This window comes from Rhinatrema bivittatum, chromosome 2 (genome assembly GCF_901001135.1).
Source record: "Rhinatrema bivittatum chromosome 2, aRhiBiv1.1, whole genome shotgun sequence".
NCBI classification, from domain to species: Eukaryota; Metazoa; Chordata; class Amphibia; order Gymnophiona; family Rhinatrematidae; genus Rhinatrema; species Rhinatrema bivittatum.
Genome location: NC_042616.1, coordinates 272,710,637 through 272,723,974, shown reverse-complemented (window position 1 = coordinate 272,723,974; position 13,338 = coordinate 272,710,637). Strand labels below are relative to the sequence as shown.

Sequence of the window (13,338 nt, the reverse complement as noted above, 5' to 3'; positions counted from 1 at the left end):
GGTTAAATCAGCTTTGGTTTCAATGTCAGAGCAGTAAGGAGGAGCAATGAAGAAATATCCAGTTTGGCTTCCTGGTCACGAATCCACCCCAACCCAGCCCCTCATTTCCGTGGTGTCTCGCTGTCTTGTTGCGGCGGTGGATTTTGTGGTGGTTTGTGTTTTCGATCAGTCACATGCCATGATCCACCTTGTGCCCCGCTGCGCTCTCTCTATGCATGGAAAAGGCAGCAGGATCTCTCGGCAGAGCTTCAGAAGTGACCCTGGTGACCATTCCCGTTAGATTACAGCACATCTGACGATGACGACGACCCTGCCCTCCCCTCCCCTCCCACCCTCCCCTCCCAAAACAGAAATGTAAAAATAAATAAATAAATAAATTGAATAACAATAAATTAACAAACACATTACAGGTGTAAAATCTCAAGTTGGACTCAAGCAAAGTACACGACCTAAACAAACAAACAAATAAATAAATAAATAAATGAAGCTCGTTGTACAAAATAGTATCCCAACAGATTTTACAGTCAGACGTTGACATGAAAATTGATTTCTTCTTTTTGCTTTTGTTTCATTACTGTTGATCATTAATCGGTTACAGGTAGCGTACTGAGGTAAAACACTGATGAACAGTTTCAGGGTTTCCTTTATATTTTTTGTTGTTCTTTTTATAGTAACAGTTTAGTATTGCAAGATTGTCAGCAACATTAAGCCATATCTATACAATGTGCATATACCTACATACATTGAGCTTTGGTCCAGCATTGAGAAGACTAGCAAAGGCATTTCACATATATAATCTTATTTTTTTTTTTTTTTTGGTTATAGCTTGAGTTCTTTGATACGCCTCTACTTATTCATTTTGTAGCTCCTTGTTTACTTTCCTTTCGCTGTTGCAATGACTAATGTGAAGAAATTAAAATCCTTTTGCTTAAGTTGCCCAGAACAGACTTAGTGAATGCAAATGGTTGGTTATGTCTTCTACCATAACTCACATGTTTCTGTTTTAAAGAAGCAGTCCCAGCAACAGCATGGGAATTCCAACACTGAGCCTCTCTATGCAGAGTGATTTCTTTTCTCAAACTGCTCGTCTGATTTCATTTTCCTGATTTCCTAAGGCAAAAAAAGTGTCTTTAATCACGTGTGTATTTCTTGCAAGGATCCACAGGCCTGATGGTCATGGGGAACAGGTGAGTCAGCCCTGATTTGTAAACTTCGGTTTCAAAGTGCTTCACATTAAGGAGTTCCCAGAATGCTTTGGAACTGGATTTGGAAAACCAGGATTGGCTCACATGCTTCACAGGAACTTGAGTTGGACAGTCACCCCATATCTGCTTTACTATGATTCCCGGAGCTCGCTAATCACCCCAATTAGAAGAACCTTATTTTCTATGTCTTGCATGCCTTCTCCTTTTCCTACCTTCTCCAACCCCACTTTGGAGCTACAAAGACAGCTCTTGTAATGTAAACCTTGTCGGCCCGGCAGCCCAAAAGCACCAGAGTCTGGGATTCTTGCAGCTCATCAACGCATGCAGTAAAATGGAGTTCCACCTTCTGATAGGTCCATTTTCTGTCAATGTTTTAGAAAAATAACCTACAAATAAGAACACTCTCATCGTGATTGATCTGTAAATTACTTTCTTTTAGCTGCCAAAAACAATTTGCACCAAATGTTTCCTTTTGGGATTTAAGCCACAGAAACATCTTTCATCTTTATTTCTAAAGTGTGTCTGCTTGCCCAGAACAAAACCTGAGCAAAGTGCTGACTAATTGTCCCATGGCCAGACCACAGCACAATAAGCACATGTAACATTGGACAATGTATTGGGTGAGAGAGAATGGGACTGGAACACTGGTTATTATTTTTTGTTAAAAGAATATTGCACACTTGTCACAGAAGATTGAGATCATACCCTGGCTTAAGAATGAGGTTCATTCTTGTCACTGTCTGCACAAAACAAACCCATTTGGAAAACGTGACTCCCTGGGAGGATCTACTGTTTGGCAAGTTGTATTCCTGTTCCCAGCATGAGTGCAGAGGACTGCTGCTTTAAACACACAAACATAGGGCTTGATTCATCAAGGCATTTTCCCACAGACACAGAATGGGGAAAATGCCTTAGTGAATCAGGCCCAAGGTAATTGCATGCAGCTGCTAAGTCTTGGGACTCAGGTTCTGGTGATATGCTATCAGTCACATGAACAACAGAAGACTAAAAAGATATTAGTATGTCTCAATAAAAACATTTATAAAAAGAAATGTAAAAATGTTAACTGTAAAATAATAGCTAAAAATATGCAAAAAGCTGTTTATGATTCGTAATTTATATCCAAGTATTTGCTCGGGCATCCTACCTTGAAACAAGGTTAGGTCCTCTAGGAACTGTGCAATATTTAAAAAATGCACACAGCAAGCAAGCAAGAAATCAAACACCTTCAGAGTGGAGGCATAGCCTAGTTGGTTAGAGCAACTGGCTACAACTCAGGAAAGCCAGAATTCAAATCTAGCCGCCATTCCTTGTGACCTCCATTGCCTCAGGTACGAGCTTACATTACCTGAATGTAAACCACTTTGAAGTATCTGAAAGGCAGAATATAGATCAAATAAATAAATCACTAATAGTTATTTGAAATATTTGTAATGTGTTTCCCTGCCATTCCCATAAATCCTGTACTTTGGGAGCAGATATGTTCAGAACTTAATACAAATGACATCACATTGAATGAAATCTCATTGGTTCCCACAGTGTGTGGGTGTGTGTTGTTTATGACATCATACCTAATATAAACTGATCATATCAAGTAAATAGAAAATTTGCAGCTCTCTTGCTAACAGCTTCTTAGATTTCTTGTAGCAAAACTAAAGGTATTTTTTAAAGTGATAATTCAATAGTATTCCATTGATTGTTCTAATATGATTATTACTCATTGCTGTGTATACTTTTAAAATACAGCACAGTACAAAAAAAAGATACAATTTTCTATTAATCTGTATCAAACAATTAAAATAAAAAAGTAAAAAAGTTAAGCATTACAACAATGCTCAAACCATTTAAAAAGACAGTACAGAATTATAAAACCATAAAAAAGATCACTGCACATGAATTAATTTCACTTTGTGGGACAAATACCTCATTTACCTGGGTGTTTAACATCTTACACTTTCTCTACCTCCTTTTTTCTCCTGTAATTCATTGTAAATGGAAACAAAATAGCAGGAGACTTATGATTGAATTAGCCATGTGTAAGCATGGACAAAAAAAATGCAAGAAATATGTAGAGTTTCTGTGGGCTAACAATATTCTGATCTGTATTTAATGATTAGTTGGGGAGAATGGAGGAAGTAGGGAGGAATTATTTCTCACAAACTAATATTTTTATTATAGTTATTTAAGTTTCTATGACAAATTGGATACATTTTCATCTCCAAAGTAGATATATTATCTGTAAAACCATTTCATACCCCAGGAATCAAAAGCCCTATTTATAAAAAAAAATACAGAAATTGGTATGCTTTCTATAGCAAAAGAAGGCATACACTGCCACACACACACAAAGAAAACGCACAATGCTTGAAGATGCTCAAAAACTTAGTTTGGTTCCCTAAGTCAGTGGGACACAACTGGAAAATTTTGTTGTGTGCCATTGCTACGTGTGCTGGGGCAGGGCTGTCAAAAACCTTAGAAATAATTTTGTGCCTGGTGAAATAATTCAACAACACAGTGGTGCTAATGCAAACAAAATTTAAAGATATTTCTTTTCATTTTGTAATTAAATAAAAGAGCAGTTCCCTCATAAAACATTTCTTTGAACATTATTCCTGGTTTTCTTTGTTGTAGCGCATGTGTCCATTGCATGTTGTTAATCATGTGTTTTGTTTCTTCGCATATGCCCGAGGATGCCCATCTTTTTCATTTAGCACATTTGCACACTTGCCAGAAATTTTTCACCAGCTGTCTGAATTCAAGAGAGAAATGGGCAGGTGGGAGTGAAGTGCATGGCAATGCCTGCAGAGGGGGCCCCTTTTTATCACAGATATGTGCTTGTTCTGGTCTCTTTGGAAATTCAAGCATGGCAGAGTTTGTGGGAAAGCTTGCACAGTGGGTTCCAAAACTATCAAGAAATGCAAGTCTTCCAGTGGAGCCATGACTTCCTTTTGAAAATAGGGCTCCAAACCCACTGACCTTACCCTGCTGAAATATTTAAAGCCTAAAATGCAAGAGCCCAGCCCCAGCTTCCTTTACAGTTTATTTCCTGTTTGCTGTCAATATCAAACATAATCTTAAATGAGCCAGATAATGCCAAAGAGCAAACATCCCCTTGATTGCCAGCTGCCTGCATGTGAACTTTAAACGGTCGCAGTCACATGGGGATATAATTCTTCTCATCTTTCCTTCCTCCTCTGAAATGATTATCAAAAAGCCTTCTCGTTTTAACCACCCGATCATTTCAATATGGCCACACATACATAAACATACCCGCCCAGCCACAAAAGATACCACGAGAATAGCAATTGATGGAAAAGGGAAAGGAACAGAGTCAACAGATCCCCCCACCAAACCAGTTTTCTGCACGGACAAACAAAAACCAAGATACAGTGAGCGTGAGCAGCAGTAATGGTAAGATGCTCTGTGGATGGAATGGGAAGGCTCCAGAAGTCCTCATGAGGTCCCGATATATCCATTGGTTTGATTAATTTGTGTTTGTAGTAAAATCTCAAGAAAATTTCTTTGGCTAAAATACTTTTTTTTTTTTTTCAAAACAAATATTTTTGCTTCACAACAGAGAGAACCCTAGCATGACCGCAAGGCATTGGCCAAATGTTGGCTTATGTTAAAAAGAAGAAGAAGAAAAAAAAAAAAAGAAAGTTTTCCTGAAATACTCCTGGTTCGTGGCTCTGGTAATAGAGAAAACACCTGCCCTGTACCAACAGTGGTGCTGTTCCTAAGACCTGCTTATAACCATCCCTCATCCACCACAGACACCTGGAGATGGAGAGACAAGTCTGAGGAATACGCTTAAAAGACATTAAAGTGAATGAGTAAAAAATACTGTTTCCCTTTTCTTTTAAAATTATAAACCGAAAAGTAAATTTTCCCTCTCTTCCCCATCAAATAGTTTTGGCACACGAACACTTGGAGACTGGAAAACTGTGCATGATAAAAACAAAACTGTGACCACTGATATAGCGCTGTCTTAGCCTGTGCAGGACCAACCATGGCACGAGAGGAAATCAAAATGAACTGGGTTTGTTTTTTTTTGTTTGTTTGTTTTCTTCTGAAGTACAAAATGTAAAAATTGGTAACACAGCTTACATTTAAGAAAAAGAGATGACTAAGCAATCTAAAGTTTGCGATGCCATGTTTCTGACTTTGGTTAACAGTTATTCAGATTGAATAAACATTTGGTACCTGAGAAGCTACACTGGGCTCCTTCAGGTGGCAGACTTGTATTCTGTTTTCTTTTGCTTTTTTTTTTTTTTTTTTTACCAGATTAAAGTTTTCTTTCTTTCTGTCTTTTTGTTCTGTTTTGTTTTAGCTTTTTTTTTTTTCTTAAACATGTTCACATGATTATAATACACAGAAGAAAAAAAAAGGAAGCAGTTATTTGGTTTACTTCAAGTTCATTAGAAAACTGGCTTTTTCGGGGATAGGAGGATTAAAACTAATGCTATCACACACACAAACACGCTAAGTGCTGTGTATATTTTATTTGGGAAAACTCGTGGACGCTTAGAAATTGCTCTGTCCAGTTGGGGATTTTTTTTTTTTTTACTTACAGGGGGGGTGGGGAATTAAATGGGTGTTTCACAGAGTTCAGTTTCGCAGGGAATTTAAAAAAAAAAATTTTTTTTTTTTTTTTTAGGAGTTTTCTTCCAGAGAGTCCGTTAATGGCTCCATTGGGACGGCTGTGGCAGGCTCGTGCTGTTTTAAACGTTTGATGGTATTCTTCAAGGCTTGCCTCTTATTGCAGAACCAAACTCTGACCACTTCCCGGTCGTAGTTGAGTTTCTCTGCGATCTCTGTCATCTCCTGCCCCGAAGGGTGCGTGTTCTTCTCAAAGTGCGCGTTCAGGAGCTCCAGGGCCTGGGGGGTGAAGGAGGTGCGCCTCTTGCGCTTTTTGGAGGGTTCGCTGCCGATAAACTCTGTCAGGTTCTGCATACCTGCTCGGTGGCGGGCCTCAGCCTCGGCCATCCACCGCTCAAGCACCGGCTTTATCTTCTGGGCACTTTTAGGGGTGATGTCCAGCTTTTCAAACCTGGCAGGATACAAAAGGCCAGGGTTCAGTTTGGCTGTCAGACTGCTAGCTATAGTGTTCTCTTGGGCTTCCTGTGGTAGGAAAAAGTGGCTTCTCAGGATGGTGTGTCTGAGGGGAAAATTGAGAAAGAAGAGTCTTTTACACTGATGCTCTGCCAGGGTGGGACTTCCCTGCCTGCCTGACTGCTTGACTGGCAAAGACCACTTCACAGAGGGCCATGCAAGTTATCGCCTTGGCATATTTTTCTAAGAACACACACAAACATGCACTCGTTCGCAAAATAATACATAGCTAGCTGGACTATGGCTAAAAAAAAATAAAAAAATTGTTCCAAGACATTTTCTAAATAGCACGAGAATAAATCCCCCAAACAGGAAATTACATCTCAGATAATCTGTTTTCATAAACTCTTCAGTACAGTTCCCACCCCCCCTCCCCACCCTCTCCGTTTTTTTAAAACAAAACGCCATAGCTTTTCAATATTAGGTAGGAAAGATGGCTGCTAGAAATGTGTCCAATACATTCTCACAACAGCATGTGCACATGTACCACTGTGCCTCTTCTGTGGCTACAGGTATCCTGGAGGTGCGGTAGTGCTCTGTTCCGACAGCCAGGCCAATTCTAATTAGCTTGAATACGTTCACCACTGGGTCTGGTAAGATTGATCATTCCCTTTGAAATGAAACCCAGCATAATAGCACAGCGTGAGAACTGGCACCAAGCTGGGTTTATTGTGAGGTACCTGCCAACTGTACCGGAATGATATCATTTCCTGTAAATGAGGTATGCAGCATTCTGCCATCACACTTCTTCTATTTTTTTTTTTTTTTTTGCTACTGTATAATCTTCTGTTTTACAAATATTGTGCATTACCTAGAAACTACTATTCACAGTTTCATTCTTCTCTTTGAGTCATCAGAGCTGAATCTACTTCATTTCTCAGTAAAAAAAAATCCGCAAGCTCCTTCTCTGTGATGGATCAATTAGATACTATATTTTGCTTAAGTTTAAATTCCCAGTGACCCAGGTATAGCTCATTGTCTGTTTTTCCTCTTCTCCCTGCACAGGTTGGCATCTAATTCTCTTAGGTAGCTATAGATTATACCCCATTGTATCCAACTGGACACCCCCCTTCCTCCTGTGCTGCTGATCGCTTTTGGCAGTCGAAGCGAATCTGTAGATGGCTGGATGCTTTGAAAGGGACACAGATGCATTTGGCATGGTTATGCTTCATAATGAAGCAGTTTGAGCTGGTGTTCTGTTAAATAGGATGGAGCGGTATCAAACAGAGAGAATTCTGAAGACACTCTGAGGGTGACTTTGGTAAATGCAAAGAGAGGAAATGCAGCATCTCACCTGGAACCAATTGAGGGGAACAAATCATGAATCCTTAATGTACAGAGGTGAAATATAAATGGTGATCAGACTGAATGTTCTGAAAGCCACTGCTAGGTTTTTTTGAAATGTAGAAATTCATTTTTGCAGGCAAGACTCACTTTTTGAAACACTAATATTAATATATATATATATATATTATTCACAGCTTTCTTTTAAAAATAAATTATATAATTTATATATATATATATATATATATATATATATATATATATCTATATATAAAAAACATATAATGCATATATAATGCATATATATATATAACATATAATGCATATATATATAACATTATATTCATATGTTATATATATATGCATAAGAAATCTATGAATAATCCAATTCAGGCATTAATATAGACAGGTATGTTAACTACAATGTTTTTGCTACCATATACACTGTCAAACTGTGTGTGTTTTTCACTTTCTGTAGTTCTATAATTGACAGAACAATGATCTTGGTGGTTTCACATGCCCTAATCTCCATCCTGGTCATATAAGCCAGCCACAGTCATTGTAGGGCTGGCTCACACCCAGGCTTCTGTAGATTGCAAGCTCATTGGGAAAGGGACTTCCCTTACTGACTGCCTGTGTGACCTACGTTAACCATTCATTCTATGCCCGTATTGATCTATTTACTTTAGCTCGAGTTATCAGTGCTACCTCTACCTTTTACCCTGTGCTATCAGCAGCTACTAAAAAATAAAAAAGTGTGTGGTTTCACTGCCTAAAAAGAAAATGCTAGTCGCCCTTATCAGTTGGTAATCCAGCCTGTGCACCTTACCATAATATTTACATACTGTATTGTAGCTCTTTATGATGCACCTTGACTTTGTGCCTAATTATCATGATAGATTATTTATTATAATATATATATATATATATAAGAACTTTGATTTTGATGATTTTATTTTTGTAATCTCTTAGCCTCAGGTACAAAAATTTTAGATTGTAAGCCCTTTTAGGGGATAGTGAATTACCTATTGTACCTTATTGTAAACCGATGTGATATCTCTTTTGAAATGAACATCGGTATATAAAAATCGTAAATAAATAAATAAATTATTACAGCTAATTAAGGTGTCCAAAATAAAAATAAATAAATGAATGTCAAAAGACAGACATAATCAGTCATGAATGAGAGACCTGTGTTTAATTGGTGACATACATTTAACTGGGCTATGTTAGGTGGGATTTTCTCCTTGTGGGTACAGACAGGCCAAGTTTACAATGCTGACCTCGGGGAGACTGGGGGAGGAGGCATATACAGCATGCTGATGCCCTTCACCTCTTTTCCTCTTCCATTGAAAAAAGAAAATGGGCAAAAATAGCACATTTGGTGAATTTGCATTTCAAATAAAAGGTGGATTTTAAAAGCCCAGCACATGCCAAAATCGGGCGATATACACAAAAGTTGGGCCGGCGAGTATGTGCCTATCTCCTGCCGCATGCTCAATAGCAGGTCTAAAGACAGCTAGAAAACACACATCTGGCTAATTAGTGACTTATTGGGGGATATTTAGCAGCACAGCCGTGTGGTTGAATATCCCATGTGAGTTAGCCAGATAAGTCTGAATATTGGTGCTGAATATTGAGCCCCTCGTGTAATATTCTGCACCAACTGGCTAAATTCAGATGGATAATCCTGACTGCATAAGCAGCAGTCCTAAATCTACTTGCTTACATTTTGAGCTGGCAGATTTAGAAAAATATTCAGCTGCACGATTAGCTGGGTAAGAGCAGCTTATCCATTCAAACTTTACTGCGTAAAACTTACCCAGTTATCTTTCCCAACCCTGTGAGGAGTTTTTTTTTTTTTTTTTAAATGAAAAGACTAATGCAGCAAAGGCAAACGTGGTGACAACAGCAGCTCCCCAACATGCAGAATTAAATGCACATTAAATGGCAGCTTTCAAACTACTGAAAGTTAACAGTCTCCGCAAAGTGCTGTGCTGTCAGTGCTCATTGCCGTCCTGCCATGGTGCCTGCCAAGGCAGAGGTGATAACAGCATCAGTATCATTGGTGCTGCTTGTTCGTGCTGCAGCTTCACTACATGTTGTTTGCTCTAACGATATACAAGCCTAGAAACAAATTTCCCAGCAGTGGTATCCTTGTATAGGCTGAATAAAGGTTATTTTCTACAGGGAGGTATCTTATAAGAGAAAACAGTAGGGGAGGCCAGGCAAGTGAGAGGATCCTATGGAGCTTTTTTGTATTTAACAACAATCAATGGGTTTTATGGAAAATCATTCAGCAAAATGTGAGCTGCCAGTTCCCTACCCCATACTGATGTTATTTATAACCTTAGTCTTAAACTGCAGGAAAAGAACACTTCTGTTCTATGGGGAATACATTAAAAATATAAAGAGTGGATAAAAAGACAGAGCATTTCATGGATCACCAAGAACAAAATCCACTTAATTGAGCTCAGAGTTGGTTCCTTGGTTTGTGCTGACGGAGAAGGACTATAAAGCATTGCCCAAGAGGAAAAAGCTCTTACCTAAGTATGTTTGCTACCTCATATCTAAGTGCACAGACAGGGTTTGTTTCAATTTCTAACCTACGATCCACTTTAACACTACGGTTACTTTATTTTATTTTTCAGCATGTTTAGATGCACATATTTTCTTCCATTTTATTGCAAAAATATTTAAGGACAAATCCCTCAAAATATCATCACATCAGGGACTGTAGGTACAGCAAAGGGTGAAATGGCACAGCATGGCATGTTTTCATGTACTACCGATGCATTAAGAGATCCCCCATCTGAAAAGATCACATTTGCAAGAACCAGAAAAACCCCTATCTTCTGCAATATTTTGACATGGTAAGGAGAATAAAGTACTCGAAGTGGCTGCGAGAACTCCAGGTTGTTTCTATATTAGAGCACAGAGCTGCATAGGAAAATAATCACTATTGAGAAATAAACATTCTGTAGCAAACAGCCGGAACTGTTCCACGCAGCACTCATTCGCATTTTCAGTTAAAACAAAGGTCCCCCTGTACGCAGATCTTCATTTCACGAAAACCATTGCCTCTCTCGGCCAGCGTTTGGTTTGGAATAATGTCATCCTTCAGCCAGGGGCAGATGGAACTTAACAACCAGCCTCTTCCTTTCTACAAAGCCCTTCCAAAGCACCTCCCATTGCCTGTGGTGGCTTTTGTTCCCCCAATTTTTTTTTCTGCCTGTGACGGGGAGTCCAAGCCATCACTAATAGTGCCCTTGTAATTTGAATACTCAGTGGCTGCAGGAGGGGGGTATATGGGTTATATATTGCCCAGGAGCATGCTCAGAACTTCAGAGGGTTAGGCGCAGCCGAAGGAGCTAGAGATTCCTTCCAGGATCTCAACGGAGTGGGGTGAGTTGGCTGCAGATGAAGGAAGGATAACGATTCCTCCTGAGTCTCATTCCATAGGAGCTGCTTTGCAGAGACTCCTCCCAAATATGAACTATAGTTTGGTTTTGAAGATTTTTTTGACTTCTTGGTCTGAAGGGAAGAGTAACCCCCCACCTATCTCCCTGAGGGCTGGGATTTGGATATCCTTTTGCCCAAGCAAGAGAGGAAAGAGAAGAGTTAAGGACTTTGGACTAGAAGAACCCAGAGTCTCAGCTCTGGACAAGTCGGATTTACAGTTGAAGATTTTGGGAAGTTTTGGTAACCCAGCTGAACCTTTTCTTGGAGGTGGGGATATATTTTTCCAATGGTGTTGATACATGTTGGAGATGCACTTTAGTTATCTCACCCTCACCGGTGAGGACATTTTTTTCATCAGGATAATGATGTGAGAAGTGGGAAGTGAGAAGGAAGATAATACCTAAGATGGATAATACCTAAGATGGATAATCTGATAATAATATTCATTGTCATTAAATTTCTGATGCTGTTTTTGATTTTTGGTATTGTGGCTTGGATCTTCCTTTTCTTAAGTTACAGTAAAGACTGTTTTTATTGGAACACCAAACTTGGACTCCTTTGGATTTCCTTGTTTTTCCTTCTTGGATGTGCACGGGATGAATGGACAGTGATGTGACTGAAAGGCTTTTGCCTGTGGCTCTGATTTTGGTTCCCCTGCCTTTGATTTTCCCCTTCTGGCACCTTCAAGAGATTTTGAGGCTGGAGTGTGAAGCTGCTGTGGTCGATGGCACCTAGGGTCCTGGAAGTTAATCTTCTCCCCCATCTGGACTCGAGCTACCCTAAAGTGAAGAACAAAGCACCAAAACTGGGGACCAGTTTCATACCTCTTATGGTTCACTCTTTTACAAATGTCATGCCTGGGTGACACATGTACCCTCACCAGGCAGTATTGCTCCTTCAGGGATCACTGCAGTAACAGCATCCACCTCCCCTCCCCAGCCAGCCCTGTCACGTATAAGCAGGAGACTCAAACTTGAATCTCCTGTACTACAGAGTACAGGGGCTAAACCATCATTTTTCTGTTCTTAGAATTTTGAAACATCTATTGCTTTGTTCAAGAAAAAGAATGGCCATGGATTGTTTCTTATAGAATACCCTGCTGTAGTACTTATACCAGGGAAAGAAAAGTTAATTTAGACTCATTCACAAATCCTATCTGGCAAATTACTTCCTATGTTAAAATCCTCCAGAAATGATTCTTAATTACAAAGCAAGAAAATGGATTAATTTAAAAACAACAAAAAAAAAAAATTCTTAAACAGACACACACTATTGCGAGCAGCAGAAAGGATCATGAAACTTGTTATGTGATGTGTTACCTGCAGATAGCAGACTGGCTATAGGCTGGACCTTCTGTGGCACTTAACGCTTGACCAACTTGGGTCTGTGTCAGCCCAAGAGATAGGCGCCGAATTTTAAAAGCTTTGGCAAACTCTCTGATTTCTTCAAGATTTACCCCATCCACCTCACCAGTAGCTGTCTGGGGATCTGTTAAAACAGACATTCAGAGTGTAAATACTTTAAATCAGTTCACACACTTCAGTTTTATACTCCTTTAGAGGTCCATATTCAGAGGGGGATGGCTGGTTAATGTTTGGAGTTAGCCAGACAAACCCCAACATTTAACATTTTTCTATACTCTTCATTTTCCAGCTAAACTTTGTCTGGGAAAATCGACGCTGAGACAAAATATGCCTGGACAAAAAGAGGCAGTGCTGGGAGTGTCCCTGGTGGGTGGTTTTTTACTTTGTCTGGCCAGCTCTGATATTCAGCACTGGCTAGACAAAGTTACCCTGGTAACTCTATGCAGGCAAATAGCTGTCCTAAAGTTACCTGAACAATTCCGTCTGTTAACGTTAGACCAGATATTCAGCCAGGGTGGATTCGGGCTGAATATCTGGATAAAGTTAGCTGGACAAAGTTATCTGATTAACTTTATCTGGCTGAACATGGACCTCTTAATAGCAGGGATGGGCATTCGTTTGAAATGCAATGGTAAAGTGTAATAAAATTTCATTTGTTTTCATTCTTTTCATTTTCACATTTTTTTTCACTGCCACCACTGGCAACAAGAACATGAAACCCCTTCCGGGCTTTCCCTTCAATGCCGCCCCCCCCCCCCCCCCAAACCCTCTTACCATAATTTTCTCTCTCGATGGGGTAGGAATGAGTCCTGGTTGCTCCTGCCTCACCGGTGATGTGCTTAAACATGGCACTGACAGACTGAGGCTTGCGTCATTGCTGATCGCTTCCATACAAAATGGTATCGGCCAAG

The 13,338-nt window shown here is 39.6% G+C and overlaps 1 protein-coding gene across 2 annotated transcripts in view; it reads right to left on the bottom strand.

Moving 5' to 3' along the window:
• Positions 1–749: 749 nt before the first annotated feature.
• Positions 750–13,338, bottom strand: part of POU6F2 (POU class 6 homeobox 2) — a 1,096,545-nt gene continuing 1,083,956 nt past the window's right edge. For both annotated transcript variants that reach the window (XM_029589525.1, XM_029589526.1), the window contains 2 exons: positions 12,383–12,551; positions 750–6,363 (listed from right to left, as the gene is read on the bottom strand). In XM_029589525.1, coding sequence (XP_029445385.1) covers positions 5,859–6,363; positions 12,383–12,551 — 674 coding nt within the window. In that variant the 3' untranslated portion in view covers positions 750–5,858. The remainder of the gene's footprint in view (positions 6,364–12,382; positions 12,552–13,338) is intronic.